At 39.5% G+C, this 22,059-nt stretch overlaps 1 protein-coding gene across 1 annotated transcript in view; it reads left to right on the forward strand.

Annotated features, from left to right (window-relative positions):
* The first annotated feature begins 226 nt into the window (after positions 1–226).
* The window catches only part of HSDL2 (hydroxysteroid dehydrogenase like 2), a 65,984-nt gene continuing 44,151 nt past the window's right edge, over positions 227–22,059 (forward strand). The window contains exons 1-4 of the mRNA XM_040481970.1: positions 227–459; positions 7,975–8,138; positions 9,323–9,421; positions 14,846–14,960. Of these exons, the coding sequence (XP_040337904.1) occupies positions 443–459; positions 7,975–8,138; positions 9,323–9,421; positions 14,846–14,960 (395 nt within the window). The 5' untranslated portion in view covers positions 227–442. The remainder of the gene's footprint in view (positions 460–7,974; positions 8,139–9,322; positions 9,422–14,845; positions 14,961–22,059) is intronic.

Consider the following 22,059-nt stretch of genomic DNA (forward strand, 5'->3'; position numbering starts at 1 on the left):
GCCGCACCCTAGCCTTCAAGGTCCCTAGTGCACGACTCAAAACGGCCACCCCACCGGCGCAGGAACGAAGCGCTGCGCCTAGGAGGCCTTCACAGAGCCGGAAAAATAGTGCGTAGCGGCTGACGCCGACGGGAGACCGATTGTCACCGCAGAGCCCCGCGAGTGAGGTGGGGTGGAGTTGCCTTTCCCGACGCTTGCGCAGAGAGCTAGTTTCCAGGGGCCAGGCCGGGGAAGGAGGAAACTAGCTCCGAGAGCCAGGAGGCCCACTGCGTGCGCAGGCGCACTCAGAGATCTGCGAGTGCTTGAAGGGCCCGTTCCCCGCAGGCCTCGGGGTGGGGCCTCGGGGGACTGGCGTAAATGAGGAGGGAAGGCCCGCCCCTCGCACGCCGCTCTCTGCCGCTGCTGCCATTGCTGTCGCCACCACTTTTGCCCTAGGAAAGTCATGTTACCCAACACCGGGTAAGGGGATGGGGGCGCCGCGGGAGGAGACCGGGTAAGGGGCGTGGTGCGCGGCTAGGCTGGAGTGGATGGCTGGGGTTCCCGGGGTGGGAGGGCGCTCCTTGGAGTGCTGGTCTGCGCTGGACGCGGTGTTCATGGAATCTGCGGTGACGAGCGTGAAAGTAACCCGGAGTTATGTACTTCGGGGTGGCAGCCACGTGTAAATCTCTCTCAAACGTAAAGGATCCAGAGTGCGTTACCCCACCACTCGCGGGGCGGGCCCTTCCGTGGGTTTCTCCGTGGCTTGTGAAGTCTTTCAAGCTCTAGGTGAAGGGTCACTGGAACGCTGCACCGCCAGTGAGTCTTCACTTTTCCTGAACGCTCAATTCTGGAATAATGAAATAATAATGGGGTGTTTAAAAAGTGATTTTCAAATGAGTAACAAATTAAACTAATCTTAAAGTATGGGTATCTTTTTGGGGGGGACGGTGCACTTAAGTTTTTTAAACATTGTGGTAAAATACACATAACAGTATCTATCATCTTAACCGTTTTTTAAAAATGGTTATTTTTGAGAGAGAGAGCGAGAAAACGCAAGTGGGGGAGGGGCAGAGAGAGAGGGAGGCACCGAACATGAAACAGGCTCCAGGTTCTGAGCTGTTTACACAAACCCCAAGGTGGGGTTTGGACTCACAAACTGTGAGATCATGACCCGAGCTGAAGTCGGAGGCTTAATGGACTGAGCCACGCAGCCACAATTTTAAGTGTGCAGTAGTGTTAGGTAGATTCACATTATCTGCAGCCAATCTCCAGAACTTTTTTCAATTTGCAAAACAAACTCTATACCCATTAAACAACTCCTTCTTTCTCTCCAGACCCTGGCAACCACCATTCTGTTGTCTGTTTTTGTAAAGTGTAGGTGTCTTGAGCTGAGTGACATGTCTGTTTTGTAATTTGCTTGAAAGATACAGGCACATGACAAAAAGACTTAAGCAGCTCTAATGGTTAAGGTAAAAAGTGTGTTTTCTCATCCTTAACATTCAGTCCCCCAGTTACTCTGGTTTGTTTCCAGAGATAGTCTATGCATTTATAAACATTTGCACACTACCTTAAACACACACACACACACACACACACACACACACACACACACTTTTAAAAATAGTAGCAAACTCCCTTCTGGGCCTTGCCATTTTTACATAATATGTATTGGGACACACATTTTAGGTATGTATATGTGGATTTTTTCTTTTGGTAGTTACATGGTATCGTATTGATGTACCATAATTTATTTACCCAGTCCCCTGTCATTGAATACCAGATCATTTCTAGGTTTTTGTTACTGCATATTTGCTGCAATGATTATCCTTGTATCCACTGTTTGCACATATTTGAGTGTGTCTATATAATAAATTCCTGGAAGTGAAGTTCCTGAATGAAAAAGTATATGGCTGATATACTTTGATGGCTGATACCCTTAGCACTCCAAAGAAGTAAAAAGGATGAATGAAATTTTCTAATCCAACATGTTGGCAAACAACAAAATGTTTGATAATAAAAACCTAATTGAAAAAAAAAATGACACTTCGTTACAGTTAAATTTTGCATCACGAGCGAGGATGAGGATCTTTTTACCAACTTGACCTTCATAGGACATTTGGCAATATCTGGGAACATTTTGGTTGTCCTAATTGTGTATGCGTGGGGGTGCATGCTGTTGGATCTTTAGAGTCCTGGAATGCTGGTAAATATCCTGCAATGCACAGGATGGATAGCCCTGTACAACAAAGACTTAACCTTGTCCAAAATGTTAGCAGTACAGATGAGAAATTCTGATTTAAAGCCACCTGAGTGTCTTTTCTTTTTCTGGCTTACACAGTTAGGTTTGTTTGTTTGTTTGTTTGTAGTTTTTATTATTTTTTTTAGTAATCTCTACACCCAACACGGGGCTCAAACTCACCACCATGAGATTGAGAATTGCAGGCTCTTCTGACTAAGCCAGCCAGGTGCCCCCACAATTAGGTTTTATTGATCTCTGAGAGTGCTATTTGAAAAAAATTTATCATATGTGGTACAAATATTTTTGGATTTTTTTCCACTGTGTCTTGATTTTGATTATACTATTTGTTTATCATGAAAAAACATGTTTTTACTAAGTCAGAGTTAATCATTTAAGGCTTTGTGGTTTTGTGACAACCTATAAGGCCATCTTAAACTAGGATTTTCTTTTGAATTGGTAAGTATTCTTCTAGTATTTTTACTTGTATTACTTTCATTTTTACTCAGATTTTTCATCCACCCGAGGTGAATGGCTGGCTGCACAGTTGTATTAGTACCATTGACTGACTAATCTTTTTTTCTGTTAGAAACTCCACATCTATCATATATTGAATTCTTGTATGTATAAGGATCTGTTTCTGGATTTTCTGTTTTATTACATTAGTGTGTCTATTCATGCACTATTACCCAACTATTTTAATTACTCTAGTTTTATAAAATGTTTAAATATTTGGGAAGGGTGGTTTCTGTCTCATTTGAATTTTTTTCTTTTTTCAGAATTTTCCTGGTTATTCTTGGATGTTTATTTTTCTAAACGAACTTTAGAGTAACTTGTATAGTTTTTTTTTAAGTTATTGTTTTTCTTTTTAAAAATTGTTAATAAAAATTTCATCACATTGACTCTGATTTTGAGATACCAGAGAAGTTTGGTAAACTGTGGTGTAGATTAATTCTACATTAGCAAGTTTTAGCCATTCACAAGTTTAGATTCAGTGTGAGGAGAAAAATGTCCTTTATCCTACTGGGAATCAGTCCAGCTAGACCAAAGGCAAAGGGATGGAGCTTCTAAAGCAACAGTTAAGACATTTTCATGTTAATACTTAGACTAAAAAAATCACTTTAATAGTCTATGCCCCTGCACTTGGGTGGGTCAGTTGATTTCGGGTCAGAGGGTGATCTCAGGTTTGTGAGTTCCAGCCCTGAGCCCTGCTTTGGGCTCCCTGCTGAGAGTGCAGAGCCTGCTTAGTATTCTCTTCCTCTCCCTCCCTTTCCCTGCCCCTCCCCCACTAGCATGCACAAGCTCTCTCTCTCTCAAAAAAAAAAAAAAAAGTCTATGGTGGGAGGCTGGGTGGCTCCATCGGTTAAGCATCTGACTTTAGCTCAGGTGGTGATCTCACGGTTTGTGAGTTCAAGCCCCACATTGTGCTCTGTGCTGACAGCTCAGAGCCTGGAGCCTGCTTCGGAGTCTGTGTCTCCCTTTCTTTCTGGCCCCCCCTCCCCCCCCAGCTCATGCTCTATCTCTCTCTCAAAAATAAATAAACATTTAAAAAATTAAAAAAAAAAGTCTATGTATATACTACCTTTTGTATAAAAAAGGGAAAATTACACACACACACAATGTGTTTTTATACATACATGTGTGTAGTTGCATATTTTGAAAAAAGAACTACAAGGATAAGAAGCCAGAAGTAATTGAAGCTGGTTACCTACAGGTAAGAGATTTGAGTGTACATATTTATAAGGTTGTAACTTTTTTTTTTTTATAAGGTTGTAACTTTTAAACCATGTCTGTGTTTTACAACATCCTTCACTAAAGATGAGGGAAAATAAGCTAAAATGGAATGCAAACATTAACAAAGGAAGTTAACTATATATCAAATTTATCCCAAATATACAGAGAAAAAGAAATAATTTTTAACATAGTAATTTGTATACCTTGTGAGGGATTTGGTCTATCAAAAGAAATATAAAGAGAACTTGAACTTAGTAGATTTATTATTGGAGGAGAGAGATATTAGTACAATAATTCAAATACTGTTGTAACTTATAGTATATACCTTCTTCTAGTTGGTCTGCTTCCTTAAGAGAACAGATGAAGATCCTTACTCTCCCCCTTTGCCTTGGGCAAGAGTGTGTTACTGGGGTTTTTTTCATATCCCCTAAGCTGGCTCCTGGCGTTCTTGTCCTTTTTCTTGTAGAAAGCCATACGTCTGTCAGCATCCCATCCTTGTCTCCCAAAACTGTCCAGGTCTGGAATTTCTTTTTTCTTTTTTATAATTTTTTAAGGTTTCTTTCTTTCTTTTTTTTTTTTTTAATTTTTTTTTTCAACATTTACTTATTTTTGGGACAGAGAGTGACAGAGCATGAACGGGGGAGGGGCAGAGAGAGAGGGAGACACAGAATCGGAAACAGGCTCCAGGCTCTGAGCCATCAGCCCAGAGCCCGACGCGGGGCTCGAACTCCGGACCGCGAGATCGTGACCTGGCTGAAGTCGGACGCTTAACCGACTGCGCCACCCAGGCGCCCCAAAGTTTATTTCTTTTGAGAGAGACAGAGTGTGAGCAGGGGAGGGGCAAAGAGAGAGAAAGGGAGAGAATCCCAAGCAAGCTCCGCAGGATCAGTGCAGAGCCCGACGTGGGCCTAGATCCCACAAAACTGTGAGGTGATGACCTGAGCTAAAATCAAGAGTTGGATACTTTAACTGACTGAGCCACCCAGGTGCCCCAAGGTCTGGGATTTCTATTTATCACATTTAATGTATAAATTTTTTACTGTTTTTTAAAAAAAATTTTAATGTTTATTTGTTTTTGAGAGAGAGAAAGAGAGCACGAGTAGGGGAGGGTCAGAGAGGGCAACACAGAATCTGAAGCAGGCTCCAGGCTCCGCACTGTCAGCACAGAACCCGACCTGGGGCTTGAACCCACAAACTGCGAGATTATGACCTGAGCCAAAGTTGGACGCTTAACCGACTGAGCCACCCAGGCACCCCTAATGTTTTTTTAAATTTATTATTTTTGAGAAAGAGAAAGTGTGAGCAGGGGAGGAGCAGAGGAAGAAGGGGACAGAGGATCCAAAGCAGGCTCTGTGCTGACAGCAGAGAGCCAATGTGGGGGTTTGAATTCATGAATGGTGAGATGACCTGAGCCAAAGTCAGATGCTTAACCAGCTGAGCCACCCAGGTGCCACTTAATGTAGAAATTTTAACGTGTAAATAACTTAAAATCTCTAAAGTAAATAACATTTTACCACTCCCTCAAACACTGTAAGGATCTACAAAACTTTAACTCTAATCACTCTGTTTTAAACTTACGTTATTGTAACAATACATTTTAATTCTTTAACCATACAAGTATTATTTATTATTTATGTTATTACTAATTATTATAAATACATTAATTGATTTCTGTTCTTAATTTACCAGTGTTTTTGTGGGTTTTTTTTTTGTGTGTGTGTGTTTTGTTTTAGTCTTTTTGGTTTTAATGTCTTCTTGCATTTCTGACCTTCCATCTGGGAACAGTTTTTCGAATAAATAAGGCATGAGGGGTGCCTGGATGGCTCAGTCAGTTAAGTATCCGACTTTGGCTCAGGTTATGAACTCTCCTGAGTTCGAGCCCTGCATCGGGCTCTGGGCTGGCAGTGCAGAGCCTGCTTGGATCCTCTGTCTCCCTTTATCTCTTCCCCCTTCCTCTGCTTGAGTGTGTGCTCTCCTTCTCCTCAAAAATGAGTAAGCATTTTTAAAAAATTTTTATCAGGGGCGCCTGGGTGGCTCGGTCAGTTGGGCGTCCGACTTCGGCTCAGGTCATGATCTCGCGGTCTGTGAGTTCAAGCCCCGCATCGTGCTCTGTGTTGACAGCTCAGAGCCTGGAGCCTGTTTCGGATTCTGTGTCTCTCTCTGTCTCTGACCCTCCCCCGTTCATGCTCTGTCTCTCTCTGTCTCAAAAATAAATAAACGTTGAAAAAAATTTTTATTAAAAAAAAATTTTTTTAACATTTTTATTAAGACACTCGTGTCGCCTGGGTGGCTCAGTCGGTTAGGCGTCTGATTTCAGCTTGGGTCGCGATCTCACAGTTCATGAGTTGGAGGCCCTCGTCGGGCTCTGTGCTGACAGCTCAGAGCCTGGAGCCTGCTACAAATTCTGTGTCTCCCTCTCTCTCTGCCCCTCCCTCACTTGTTCTCTGTCTCTCAAAAATAATAAACATTAAAAGATTAAAAAAAAAGAGAGAGACACTCAACAGACTGAGCTACCTAGACATGCCCTACCTGATTTTATTTTAGATGTTTCCTTCCCGCCTAACACCTAAGTAAATAGAAAGTTTAAAGTTAAGACAGATGGGGGTGCCTGGGTGGCTCAATCAGTTACTTGTCTGACTCTTGATTTTGGCTCAGATCATGATCTTCACAGTTCATGAGATCGAGCTCTGCACTGACAGCAGGGAGCCTGCTTGGGATTCTCTCACTCCCTCTCTCTCTCTCTCTCTCTCTGCCCCTCCCCCACTCATGTTCACATGCACCCGCGCTCTCTCTCAAAATAAATAAACTTAACAAAAAAAAGTTATGGTAGATGAATGTAAAGATGAATGGGCACAGAGAACTTTCCTCAGTACAGTTGGGTCAGAGAATTTCCATCAGTACTCTGAGCTCTTTGCCAGTCTTTTAGTTTTGTTTGTTTAACAACTTTATTGAGATGTGATTCACCTACCACACAATTCATCCTTTTAAAGTATACTATTCAATGTTTTTTAGTAAATTAACAGACTTGTGCAACCAACACCACAATTTTTAAAACGTTTTTATCATCTTCACAAGAGACCCCACACCCCTCAGCTCTCAACTCCCAACTACTCCTGCCCCCAGCCCTAGGCAACCACTGTCCTCATGTCTCAATAGATTTGCCTGTTCTGGACATTTCATATAAATGGAATCATACAATGTGTGGTCCTTTGTGACTAGCTTCTTTCACTTGCATAATATTCTCAAGTTTCACCCATTTAGCACGGATCAGTACTTACTTCCTTTTTACTGTTGAATTTATTCCATTGTATGGATATGCTGCAGTTTATCCATTCATCAGTTGGATATTTACATTGTTTCCACTCTGGCTATTAGAGCAATGATGAGCATCCATTATACAATTATTTGCTTTCAGCTAATTTCTTTTTTTTTTTTAATGTTTATTTATTTATTTTGAGAGAGCATGAGTAGGAGAGGGGCAGAGAGAGAGGGAGAGAGAGAGAATGCTGTCAGTGCAGACCCTGATGCGGGGCTTGAAGTCACAAACCCTGAGATCATGACCTGAGCCAAAATTAAGAGTTGGATGCTTAAACCCAGACACCCCCAGATAATTTCTTTTAAGTGGGTTTGTATTCATTGTAGAAAATTTGAAAAATCCTGAAAAATATAAAAATATGATAAAATTTGTTCATAATACCACCACTCAAAAATAAGCTTTGTTAACACTTTTTCTGTGGGGAAAAAAATACATGTCTATATAGGTTAATAATTCCTTATTTCTTAAGATTTACTTGTATCTGAGCAGATTTTGATTGCCAAGTCATATCAAGACTGGCCAACAGCCGTTATAATATTACAGCAGTGGCAATATCACAGAATTATTAGCTATCAGGGAGGGAAGGAGGAAGGTTCAGAGAAAGTTTCAGAAGGGGAAACATACGTATGTGAAATATGCAGAAGTTCCTGTTACTAATAAGTAATTAAAACATTGAGCTTCTTATAAGGTCATATTTGTTCTGTTGTAGGAAGCTAGCAGGATGTACGGTTTTTATCACAGGTGCCAGCCGTGGCATTGGCAAAGCTATTGCGTTGAAAGCAGCAAAGGACGGAGCAAACATTGTCATTGCTGCGAAGACCACCCAAGCACACCCCAAACTCCCAGGCACAATCTATACTGCTGCTGAAGAAAGTGAGTGAATGTGACAGTGCCATTTCATGAAATGTCCTAACCATGGTTTCAATACATAGAGAATTTACTGGAGAGTTTAATTGTAGCTATTGGAAAGGTACCCTAAAAATCATTTTATCTGGTTAAAGAAGTATCTTGTCAGCTGAGGGCAGTGATTCAGAAACTTTTTTTCCCATCACTTTTGAGCGATGTGAGAGACTCCCATTAAAAATCATGTCTCTTGAGGGCAGTTGTTCTTGGATCTACGCAGAAAATGGGGGAGTGGAAATGGAGAGGTGGATGATGTGAGCACTTCGAGAAAGCTCTCCATGTTATTTATTCTCTGTGCCATTTGAAAGTCATTATCTTAATACTTTCAGTTCACAGTTATCAAGTGTTTATATTCAAGGCATTGTGCTAGACACAGTACCGGGAGGGAGGGCTTAAAATTCAACTTTGGTTAATAATGCTAGTTTTGTTAGTCATGTTTATAGCATTGTGGTTATGTTAGGGGAACACATAAGAGTGAAACGATGCCTGAGATTTGTTTTAAAATACATACCAGCCAAAAACAAAACAGGATCGGGGGTAGAAAAATTAAACAACTCAAACACCTGGCAAAGCATTAATAATCATTAATAAGTGATAGATTCATGGTAGTTTATTATACTATTCTTTGTGTTGTATATTTTTTGTGAAATTTTTCATAATAAAGGTTTTTTAAATTACCTTCCCTTTTTTTCTTTTTAATAGGATATTTTTTACTTGCCCTTTTTTTTTTTTAAGAGAGAGAGCGAGAGAGAGAGAGAGAGAGAGAGCGCGAGCGAGCGAGCAGGGGGAGGAGACAGAGAAGGAGAGAGAGAAACCCAAGCAGGCTCCTCACTGTCAGTTCAGAGGGGCTCTGAATCAGGAACCGTGAGTTCATGACCTGAGCCGAAATCAAGAGGCAGATGCTTAACCGACTGAGCCATACAGGTGCCCCCTTTTTTTTGTTTTTTAATAGAGTTGGCTTTTCTAATCTGAGGCTGGATATGGGTTAGTCAGTCTGTCCGACTGTAGGGTAGAATCACTAGTAGTTCTAAGACATATTTATTTATATTGATTTTCTGAAAATAGGATACTTATTTCTTTTGATTCATATCAGAACGGAAAGTTTAGTATTTGAATGCCTCAATGCTTTGTTTTTGTTTGTTTATTCTTTATAGTCGAAGCAGCTGGAGGAAAGGCCTTGCCATGTGCTGTTGATGTGAGAGATGAACAGCAAATCAATAATGCTGTGGAGAAAGCAGTGGAGCAATTTGGAGGTAGTGCCTTAATTCTGAAATAATTATTGACTACTGTAACTATAATTTAAATTAAAAAAAATTTTTTTTAATTTTCTAAGTCATTGAAGGATCATCAGGTAGGAGTATTTGGTTATGTAGAAATGCAGCTTAAAACCATCTGATGACTTTTTTTATTGCTAAAAATTATTTTGAATAATACAACAAATCTACCATTCAATATAAAGTTAGGCCCTTGACAATACATGTGTCTAATCAATGAGCTTCCCAGATCCCATCTTCTTGCTTCTCCTCAATTAATGTAGCCCATCATTTGATGACTCTTTGGTATTTATTGGATAAAGTGTAGATAACTTACTGACATTCAAGGTATTTCGCATTCTGATCTCAACAGACTTTTTTTGGTTCCATTTTTTTTTTTTTTAATACCCCTGTGTAAATGCTTTACTCCTTCCCAGATAGTTTACTTCCATATCCTTGCCTTAAGATTTTGTCTCTTTTTCTCTTCCTCTTCCTGAGGCTTCTCTAGTGCCCACCTCTCCATCTCCAGTCCTGCCTGAAATGCTCCCTTCTCTATCTTTTGAAATCCCACCTTTCTGTGGTTAAATCTTACCTTCTTCCTGACCTTGCCGACTTATCAGAAGTGTATTTTTCTTTCTCTGAATTCCTAAATCATTCCTTTGATCCTTCTTGTACTGCTTTAGATCTTAGTGGGTTTTTTCCTCCTTAGTTAGTTTACAAGCTCCTAGAAGGCAGGTGTTGGGGATTGAGCTAAGGCTTTGAAGGTATTATAGCAAGGCACCTGGCCATGTCCAAATCCTGCCCAAACCATTATCACTCTTTCCCGTCTCCCATAGTATTCCAGAGACTGTATGTATATATGAAAGATAATTGACAACAAGGTAATTGAAACAAGATAATATTTTATTGTTAGCGTGGCTTGTGCTTATAACCTTCGGTGCAGAGCACTGTGTTATAAAGGATCAGAACACAGCTTTGGCTCAAGTGGGGCCTCTATCTTTAAATCCAAAGTCTTAACCCCTACCTGGCAAAGTAATGTCAATGCCTATGTGAGAAGAAGAAAGAGAATGCAAAATTATTGGTTTTATTTATTTATTTCTTACTGATAGGGACACATGTGGAAGAGAAAGGAGAGGAAGCCACGTTCATGTGCAGGACCTTTTATCTAAAATAACTTCACCTGGTAGTAAAAGTAGCCAATTAGTGCTAATTAAGATTTGGCCTGATTAGCTTAAACATTCCTTTTTAGGGAAGAATTAAGGGAGAAAGTAGATAGTAGAAAGAGAAAGGGGGTAGACAGGAGCTCTTCCTTTCCCTATGTTCTTTTTTTTTTTTTAATGTATGTATGTATATAGAGTACACATGTGCTTGAGTGGAAGAGAAGCAAAGAGAGAGGGAGAGAGAATCCCAAGCAGGCTCCATGCTTGTTAGCACAAGGCCCAACATACGTAAGGCTGGATTTCACAAACCACGAGATCATGACCGGAGCTGAGATCAAGAGCTGGACGCTTAACTGGCCACCCAGGTGCCCCTCCTATATTTAGTTCAGTGTTAGTTTTTTCTGTTGTGTCTGTCAACTGAGGGTGAGTTTATCCTTCCTGGAGAATGAGATCATCAGAATATCAGAGAGAGCCACCACCACCTTTGTCTAAGCCCTTCCTGTCTTTATTTCTGTCTTTCTCCTGGAAAATGTCAGCAATTCAGCTCTTGTCAGTATGGTCCCAAGAAATGTAGAGACATTAGGTCAAGATAGGACATTAGTTAAAGGTGCTTAAAAGCCATACTGTACAGGCCCAGAATTCACCCCCTGTTTGACTTCCATCTTGAATTCTAGCTGTGCGATCTATCCTGATTCACCAGAAAGACTTACACATTCTATAGTATATGACAGCATAGCACATTAATTTATGCCTGTCAAAAATGGGATGCACCTCCACTGAGCAGTATTGGGCTCCTACAGAGAAATTGAATTCTCACAAATTAATTTCTTCTTGCCACAGAGAATTTAAGGACCCACATTGAAATCTCTTCAATTTTCATACTCTGTTTTGTCCCAGCCAAAGAATTTTCCCTCAGAAACATGGATGGTCTGGATTTCTTATTTAGCCATTATAGATTGTCTTCCATTGGTTCTGGGATCATTCCTTCAGCATCTTCAATGTTGGATTAATCCAGTTCTGCGAATCATATGATCTCCTTTTCCAGGACAGAGGAAATGAAAGGAGCAAAAGGAAATCTTGGCTTCTGTGTTTTCAGATGCCAGTTGATCCATACTATTGATCTGGCATTTGTGTCCCTGAACTTAAACTCTGTTGGTAGAAATTTTCACTTAAGAGGCTGTGTTTTCCATACCTTTGAGGAAGAAAAAAAATCTCCCAGTATATTTTGCTACTTTTTATTGAGAGAGGCGTCTGAAACACTTTTATCTTTTTGATAAATTTATAGATTGGCAGTGGAGTTATCTCTGTTTTGAAGTCTTAAGTTTTCCTTCCTTCCTCCTTAGTATCCACTTTGATGTATTTAAATTTTTTTGCTTTCCTTTTAACTGTCAGCTTCTGCTTTCCTGCCATAACAATGCACAATTAAGAGGGAACCCGGTTGGGCCACCTGGTTGGCTCAGTTGGTTAAGCATCTGACTTCGGCTCAGGTCATAATCTCGGGTGAGCTCCAGCCCCGTCTCAGGTGAACACGAGCCCCACTTCTCTCTTGCTCTCTACCCCTCATGGGATTCTCTCTCTCTCCTTCTCTCTCTCTTTCAAAAAAAAAAAAAAAAAAAAAGAGGGAGCTCTGTTCAACCACTCAGCTGCTCATAATTATGGTGGATGCCACATTTATAAGAGATGACCTCTAAGATGCTCCTTTTCCCCCACTCTGTGTTTTTGTTTTGTTTTTTGTTGTTTTTTTTTTTTTTTTTTTTCACAAAGATCCCACACCTTTAGTTTTTATTTGTTTGGTTTTAGTTGCATACTGTGGTTGCTACTATTGTGGCCTTCTGTTTTGGAATTCTGTAGGCCTGTGAATTCTGCCTGTTGGGAAGACTTTACCTTTTCCTGATATTTCTCTGTGCTGGAGAGTTGTCTTTAACAAAGTCCTGAGCAGTTGATAATGCTTTCAAACCTATGCCCTCAGGGTTCTCTACCACAGGGTGCTCCCTAACACCTTGCTTTCCCTCACCTTGAGTTGTCCAAGCCTTGAGTAAATTATGCTATGTCATAAACCACAGAAACATTCTTTCCTGCTACTTTTTTCTTCTGCAGCTGGCGTATATATGCAGTTTGTGTATTATTTTTCACTGTTCCCTAATCCATTTTAATTTGGGCCTTTGGAATTTAGAAATTTTAACCTACATCTTGATTGGAGCCATTTTTTTTTTCTTTAGCATTGGCAAGTCAAATAGAGCTTACCACATCAGTATATTTTTGTTCCTCATTTCCTTTCTTTGCCTGTGGGCCCAGATGTTTGTTCTGCTAACATACTTGTCATTTGTTGTCACATAGAGAGATGAAGTCAATAAAGTCTGGATTTGCTTAAGGAATCTGTTGACTGGTTAACCCCTGCTACCTTCATCTCTCTGAAGAGGGTAATTCTATGCAAGTGGTGTATATACTCCTCAGTCCAGTGTTTCACTCAGATGTACACTCATTTTGCTTTGCTCCCACCTGGCTGCTTCTTTAGTGAGTATCATCTTTCTTGCCTCTTAGGCCCTAGCCTTATATAGAATAGCCACTCCATGATTATCTTTGATGTGGTTGAGTAGCTCATAGCTTTGTGGAATGAGAAGCATGTCCTATATTTAAAAATTCTTTTCATAGGGGAATGCCTGGGTGGCTCAGTTGGTTAAGCTTCTGTCGGCTCAGGTCATGATCTCATGGTCCATGAGTTCGAGCCCCGTGTCAGGCTCTGCCCTGACAGCTCAGAGCCTGGAGCCTGCTTCGGATTCTGTCTCCCTTTCTCTCTGCCCCTTCCCTGTTCGTGCTCTGTCTCTCTCTCTCAAAAATAAACATTAAAAAAAAAATTAAGGGTGCCTGGGTGCCTCAGTTAAGCGTTCTACTTCAGTTCAGGTCATGATCTCCTGGTTCATGGGTTCAAGGCCCATGTTGGACTCTGTGCTGACAGCTCAGAGCCTGGAGCCTATTTCAGATTCTGTGTCTCCCTCTCTCACTGCCCCTCACCTGCTGGTGCTGTCTCTCTCTCTCTTTCTCTCTCTCTCAAAAAAAATAAATAAAACATTAATAAAAAAAAAGAAAAAACTTTTTTTCACAGGTCTTTACTCCTTGTGAAGGCAGCCATCATTATGTTCCTTCTAGAAAGTTGGTAGTCACAGGGCCTGGTACTTGTCTCAGATATCCAGGTGATTTACTTGAGTTTGAGTTTTGTTATAATGAAGGTATAAAATGTAATGTAGTTGAGTCTAAAGTTATTCTAAGGACACATTTTAAGAAAACATTAGCAACACAAACTGTTTACAAAAAGATGTAGAAATTGGGGAATGAGGATGTGATCAAAATGTTATAGTGTTACTATATATGAAGAAAGGGTGCTTAAGACAAAAATGTTTTAGTGAGTATATTAGACTTATTTAAGCCATTATCCACATACTGTGAGAGAGGAGCATAAGAAAGTTAAGAGGATAACAAATAATGTTTATTGCAACAGTATAACCCCAGCAGTAGAAGTTATGATATTCTATTTGATGGAATATTAAGTGCCCTTTAAAAAGAACTATGAATCATGTAGAAACAGAGAAGTGTTTAAGATACTTCTGTATTTTACCATTTTCATTTAACATTATTTAACTAAAACTTGTAATTAAACTTGTAAACAAAATATGTTACATATAGAGGAACTGGACAGAATATACATAAATAATTGTTATTCTAAATTAATTTTATTTTGTGTATGAATTATTAAAACAAATTTGATATACTTTGATGATTTACCTAGAATTGAAAATTCACTCTAGGTCTTTTTTCTTTTCCCAGTTCTCAAGACCAGGAAGGACCTCTTTTATTTAAGTGAGGGTCTTAGGAGGGAGGTCAGTGAGCTTGGAAGGAGGACAGGCCTTGGAAAGATGCTAGAGAGAAGGGAGAACTTTAAGGAAGTTAACCTAAGGTTCTTGGAGGCAAGGAGGAAAGACCAGGAGGTAAGAGAACAAATAAGAATGGAAGCTACAAATCACTGAGGACTAAGCCTTCTTACAGTTTCACGCGAAGCTCTGGCTATTGGCTATCTCCATTGTGCCGGTGAAAATACTTGGGTGTTTTAACACAGCTATTGAGTCTTGCATTGGCGTATTGGTCAGTCATATTATCTAAAAGAAGTATTTGTGAACCAACTTCGGGTTCAACTATATGGTGTAAATGTTATTTCTTTTTGTTACAAAGTTTAAATTGCATTAATAGGAAGTTGATTATTTGAAAACAGGAATTGATATTTTGGTGAATAATGCCAGTGCCATTAGCTTGACCAACACTTTGGAAACGCCTATGAAGAGAGTGGATTTGATGATGAATGTCAACACCAGAGGCACCTATCTGACGTAAGTTAGAGTTGTTGGGGAGAACTTTGCAATGTTTTCTCAGAGAACTAGTTGTAAGCAGATTTGAACCAGATCAGCAATACAATTTAAAACCTAGTCACTTGTTACAAAGGCCTAAAAGTGCTCCAAGCTGGTAGATGGTATTTTAAACAGTTTTATTCAGAGCTCCTTTTCTCTGTGAATCTAATAAAGTCTAAAGTATAGCCCAAGCATTTTCAAACATTTGCATGAATAAATATATACATGCATACCAAGTCTTCTGATTATTCAAGCTAGCAATCACCTTTCCTTCCTCTGAAAAACCCGAGGTTTTAGTTATATAAGTAAGAAGAAGCCTGTTAAGACTCACATTTTTTTTCATTTTTATTAAATTTTTAATTTTAATTCCAGTATAGTTAACATAGAGTGTTATATTTATTAGCTTCAGGTGTCTGTGAATCACATTTTATGTAACAAAGGCTAATGCTATCTTGGGGATTATCAGGGGCAATACAAAATACAGAATGAAAGCAAATGTAGTCGTGATCTGTTCTGGATGGGTCAGACAGCCCACTCTTGTTTGTTCCTTTTTTTTCTGTTTATTTACCCTCAGGTTCTACCATTTTTTTTTCATGTGGACACAAGGATAGATCAATATAGAACTTGTTGGTCTGCCTTCTAGGTGTCTCATATGTATCTGCCTTACATGTTCACACAAAATAGGTTGGTAGGACCTTGGGCTTTGGTGTTAGACTCCTTTGAGTAGGATTCAAGTCCTACTTCCCACCCTTTCTGATGTGCTATATCATAACTTTGTGCAAGCAACTTCTTGCAGATTCTGTTTCCTCGTTTGTAAGACGGGGATGATAAAATCACAGGATTCGTTGTGAGGGTTGAACGTAAAGTTTGTTAGTAGTCTTGAACTTTTCTCTCAGATGTGTTTTGTTGGGTATGCAAAACTAGGCCTTGACCATTTTAAAAAGTTTGTTTTTGGGGCGCCTGGGTGGTGCGGTCGGTTAAGCGTCCGACTTCAGCCAGGTCACGATCTCGCGGTCCGTGAGTTCGAGCCCCGCATCAGGCTCTGGGCTGATGGCTCGGAGCCTGGAGCCTGTTTCCGATTCTGTGTCTCCCTCTCTCTCTGCCCCTCCCCCGTTCATGCTCTGTCTCTCTCTGTCTCAAAATAAATAAACATTAAAAAAAAAAAAGTTTGTTTTTACTAGCTACTTTGGTAGTTCAGAATTTTATTGGTTGCCTATATGAAAAAGATTAGATTTACACAAAGATCCAGATTTCTGGCTTTTTATTGAAGCATTAGAAAATGTGGCCACAGCATACTCATGTGGCAACCTTGAGCTGCTGTAACTGAGTGAGAGTATTAGCTGCCTCAGGAGATGGCATGAGTCTGCTGTCTCTTGGATGCTGAGGACAGGCTTAAAGGTTGCCATTTTTATTGTTGTACTTGCCTTGCTGTTTTTCTTAAAGAGGGAAATAAAATATTTCTCATACCCATGTGTCTGTCTAAAGTGGGAAAATGAGACATGCCAGGAGGACCATATGTTGAAAAAAAATGCATTAGAGTTTACTACTTTGTGGATGTGGCGCATATTTCTGTAAATTCAATATGTAAGATATTATCTCTCTTGAATGGAAAGTGTAGTGAATCAAATCCTAGTAAGAACTATGGCAAAGATATAGAAGAGATTGTGGTGAAAAACTTAATGAACTAGAAAAAGGACTAACATTTCAATAGGATTTGTGTTTATTTTCAGCTAAAATTAGCATTGCAGCTCTGTGATGTAGTCATATGTTACATGAAGAAATTATCTGGGCATCAAAATCTTTTACAGATGGTAACTTTGTGAAAGAATTTTGATTAAATATAAACATTCATTTAAAAAGCATTTAGAAAGTATAATCTAACCAGGAATACTGTTGCTCAGCATGTTGAATTAAGGCTTAGAAGGAAACGATTTGTGAAAAGTTAAATCATTTGTGGCAGTTTCAATTGTAGACGATGAAGCCACAGATATAAATACTCCACTCACCAAATTTTATTTATTTAAGGGATCAAGAGAATTTTGAGGTGATTAAGATTTTTTTAGACTAGTATCCATGACATGAGCATGGATATGACTTGTTAAGTGTTGAGAAACATCTTAGGAAGTTTAATATAGATTTGTCAAAATTTTAGTAACCATAACTATAGATAACGCTATTGTGATGGTCATTGTTAACTTTAAGCCCGAATGGTCAGTGTTAATTTTAGACTTACTAAACTAATGTAGAAATGTTTCACAGAGATGCAGAAGATAATTTTGTTCATTGTATTATTCATTAGGAATTGCTTTTACTAAAAAGTTTTTTTTTTAAATATATGAAATTTATTGACAAATTGGTTTCCATACAACACCCAGTGCTCATCCCAAAAGGTGCCCTCCTCAATACCCATCACCCACCCTCTCCTCCCTCCCACCCCCCATCAACCCTCAGTTTGCTCTCAGTTCTCAACAGTCTCTTATGCTTTGGCTCTCTCCCACTCTAACCTCTTTTTTTTTTTTCCTTCCCCTCCCCCATGGGTTCCTGTGAAGTTTCCCAGGATCCACATAAGAGTGAAACCATATGGTATCTGTCTTTCTCTGTATGGCTTATTTCACTTAGCATCACACTCTCCAGTTCCATCCACGTTGCTACAAAAGGCCATATTTCATTTTTTCTCATTGCCACGTAGTATTCCATTGTGTATATAAACCACAATTTCTTTATCCATTCATCAGTTGATGGACATTTAGGCTCTTTCCATAATTTGGCTATTGTTGAGAGTGCTGCTGTGAACATTGGGGTACAAGTGCCCCTATGCATCAGTACTCCTGTATCCCTTGGATAAATTCCTAGTAGTGCTATTGCTGGGTCATAGGGTAGGTCTATTTTTAATTTTCTGAGGAACCTCCACACTGTTTTCCAGAGCGGCTGCACCAATTTGCATTCCCACCAACAGTGCAAGAGGGTTCCCGTTTCTCCACATCCTCTCCAGCATCTAGAGTCTCCTGATTTGTTCATTTTGGCCACTCTGACTGGCGTGAGGTGATACCTGAGTGTGGTTTTGATTTGTATTTCCCTGATAAGGAGCGACGCTGAACATCTTTTCATGTGCCTGTTGGCCATCCGGATGTCTTCTTTAGAGAAGTGTCTATTCATGTTTTCTGCCCATTTCTTCACTGGGTTATTTGCTTTTCGGGTGTGGAGTTTGGTGAGCTCTTTATAGATTTTGGATACTAGCCCTTTGTCCGATATGTCATTTGCAAATATCTTTTCCCATTCCGTTGGTTGCCTTTTAGTTTTGTTGGTTGTTTCCTTTGCTGTGCAGAAGCTTTTTATCTTCATAAGGTCCCAGTAATTCACTTTTACTTTTAATTCCCTTGCCTTTGGGGATGTGTCGAGTAAGAGATTGCTACGGCTGAGGTCAGAGAGGTCTTTTCCTGCTTTCTCCTCTAAGGTTTTGATGGTTTCCTGTCTCACATTCAGGTCCTTTATCCATTTTGAGTTTATTTTTGTGAATGGTGTGAGAAAGTGGTCTAGTTTCCACCTTCTGCATGTTGCTGTCCAGTTCTCCCAGCACCATTTGTTAAAGAGGCTGTCTTTTTTCCATTGGATGTTCTTTCCTCTTTGTCAAAGATGAGTTGGCCATACGTTTGTGGGTCTAGTTCTGGGGTTTCTATTCTATTCCATTGGTCTATGTGTCTGTTTTTGTGCCAGCTAAAAAGTTAAAAATGGACTATGTTATGAGTTTTAAGAACCACATACACTTCCACGGTCTCAACCACACAGTTAGTTAGATGCTTTACTCATGTGAGCTACAAACATGATTGTCTGCTCTGTGATGAGATTATGTGGCAATGGTGTATTGTTGAAGACATTTTGGCTTTAATTTGAAAGAAATCAACTCTTTTTTTATTTAAACATTTTTTTAATGTTTATTTTCGAGAGAGACACACACACACAGAAAGAGAGAGACAGAGCATGAGTGGGGGAGGGGCAGAAAGCGAGGGAGACACAGAATCAGAAGCAGGCTCCAGGCTCTGAGCTGTCAGCACAGAGGCTGATGCAGGGCTTGAACTCACGAACTGTGAGATCATGTCCTGAGCCAAAGTTGGATGCTTAACCGACTGAGCCACCCAGGCATCCCAGAAATCAACTTTTTACCACCCATGATAAAATTCCCAACTCAATTCCTATAGAAAGATTGGATCAAAGACAGTTTTTTCAGTTGATATTATGACTTATGTAAACACAAATGTTTGATTGTCATTGATCATTCCTTGTGGAATTACGTCTTTGGAAAACATTTGGCAAGAGCAATCTGGCCCCTTTCCTATACCATGGTCATTTTCTAAACATGAAAATGATGGCCTAAACTACATTCTTGCAATTGTAGATTTGAAGGTTCAGTTCGAAAGAAAACAAAAAAAAACACTGTTTTCAAACTATAAGATAGTGAACTAACCTTGTTCAGCTACCTTTTTCAATGAATACTACTTGTGTAGTTGAAGAACTACAAATGGAACGTGTAAGCCATATGGCACTAAGGTACTCAAAACTAAATATGAGTACATTGAAATAGCAGATCTACAAATATCTCAGGAATAGATACCCTAAAATATAAACCCTTTTTTAAAACAAAGATTCCATTCATTGTTGAAAGTTCCTCCATTTAGGAACAGCTGTTTTTTTATTTAGTTTTTAATTTTTATTTTTGTTTTAAGTAGGCTCCATACCCAGCATGGGGCTTGAACTCACAACCCTGAGTTCAAGGGTCACATGCTCTACTGACTGAGCCAGACAGACGCCCCTGGAACAGCTATTTTTAAAATAAAACTAGGGGCGCCTGGGTGGCGCAGTCGGTTAAGCGTCCAACTTCAGCCAGGTCACGATCTCGCGGTCCGTAAGTTGGAGCCCCGCGTCGGGCTCTGGGCTGATGGCTCAGAGCCTGGAGCCTGTTTCTGATTCTGTGTCTCCCTCTCTCTCTGCCCCTCCCCCGTTCATGTTCTGTCTCTCTCTGTCCCAAAAAAAATAAATAAACGTTAAAAAAAAAATTTAAAAAATAAAAAATAAAAAAATAAAATAAAACTAAATATTTTTCCAGTTAAAGGCATATTGAATGCTGAATGAAAGACTTGACATTGGCCTTTGGACCAGAGAAAAGGTGTCAGGTTTTTGGCCCTCTGTGGAATGTGAAAAAGAAAAATTTGATAATGAAATATTTCCATTTTATTTTGTTTTATTTTTTATTTTGTGACACCCATTTATTCATGGAGGGAAGGTATAGATTGTTTTCTCAGGCAAGCCTGAGAATCATTGTGAGGGAGAGAGTGGGGGCAAGGCCCAAAGAACTCACCTGTTTGGAGGTTTCAGCAAGGATCTAAAAGTGTTTCCTGATCCCTGGCACACAGGACCCTGTGGCCTGTGACTTGTGTTGTAAAGGTTTAGAGAAACAGGGTTGGAAGGCAGAGAGGGGATAGAAGGCAGACCCTTAATTTATATTTTTAAGTTTCAATGAAATATTTAACCTCAGGTGTTATATGTGTTGGTATCATGTTAAATGCTTATAGAAATTCAGTAATAAAGTTTAATTGTAGTATTTCTGAACCGTTGATTTTTCCTGTACCCAGCTTACTTTATTCATTTACTCAAATACCCTGTAGGCATTTGAGCTCATAACCCTAATTAGGTAAAATAATTCGTGTAAGAGTGGTTAAGTGCAGTGCCTAGCACACAGTAAGTTTTCAGTAAGCTTAACTATTTTATTAAGCTGAAATATTAGTACCTAAGCATGGCACTAATAGTTTTTAATATGTAAGATAGGGCTTATTACTGTTAAAACTGCAGCTGATTTAGGGTCAGTAATGCTGAGGGCCAGGTAGGCAAAGTGCAGGTGGAAAGGTTTTGTCTAATAGATCAAAGGAGAAGCTCTTGTGTATAATGTAAATGAAATGAGTTCTTTACTTTTTGAGTGTACAATGTGGTCATGGTCTTATTGCCTAGAATAGTTTTTTTCCTCTTGAGATTTTTGAGGTGCATCTTCACTGTTTTAATGAGTATTAGCTGTAATATTGTTTGCCCCTCCCCAACTCACCCCCACAAAAGTAAAGCACCTTTGGAAAGGGAAAACGAAGTGTATAAAAAAACCCTTTTGGTGATATGGATTGTATTTGGTTTCTAGGCTCGAAAAGATATAGGCTTGAAAACAGGTAATGAGAATGTTGTACATGTTCATAAAACTAACGAGAAGAATGAACTAATTCAAAATCCTAGAAATTATTGAATGTGATACAAAACGAAAAGCTATACAACTATTAATCTACATATAGTATGTTATAGCTTAATAAATTTAAAATATTGGATCTTTTTGAACATTTTTAAAAAAATATATTAAAAACTAAATATTGCTCCCAGAAGTATATTGCATTGCATATTGGTGCAAATTAAATTTGGGAATGTATTGGGAGTTTTGTTATTAAACTACACTTCCAGTGTAGCAGGAATACCACACCTACTAGGATGAAATAAGTTAGCATATGTAATAGTAATAATAGTTGTTTATTTCATGGTTAGTTATGCACTGTTTTTTTTTTATGTTTTTTAATATTTATTTTTGAGAGAGAGAGAGAGCGTGAGTGGGGGAAGGGCAGAGAGAGAGGCAGACACAGAATCCGAAGCAACTCCAGGCTCTGAGCTGTGAGCACAGAGCCTGACGGGGGGGCTCGAACTCACGAACTGTGAGATCATGACCTGAGCTGAAGTTGCATACTCAACCGATTGAACCACCCAGGCGCCCCTGTGCACTGTTTTAAGTACCTCATATTTATCATCTCATTTTAATCCTTTGGTCGGTCTTCGATGGTAGTAGGTGTTACCAGCATTTACAAATGAACTGAGAGTTAGAATATATTTTGCCTAAGATCACACAATGAAGAGGCAGAAAGAGGGTATGAACCCAGGTCTGCCTGACTTGCGTACCATGTTCTCTACTACAGTGCTGCCTGTGCTGGCTGGCAAATACATTAACTTACTGAAAAGTGTGTGTGTGTGTGTGTGTGTGTGTGTGTGTGTGTGTGTGTGTGTG

The sequence above is a fragment of the Herpailurus yagouaroundi genome, unplaced genomic scaffold (assembly GCF_014898765.1).
Source record: "Herpailurus yagouaroundi ecotype Mexico unplaced genomic scaffold, PumYag 160, whole genome shotgun sequence".
NCBI classification, from domain to species: Eukaryota; Metazoa; Chordata; class Mammalia; order Carnivora; family Felidae; genus Herpailurus; species Herpailurus yagouaroundi.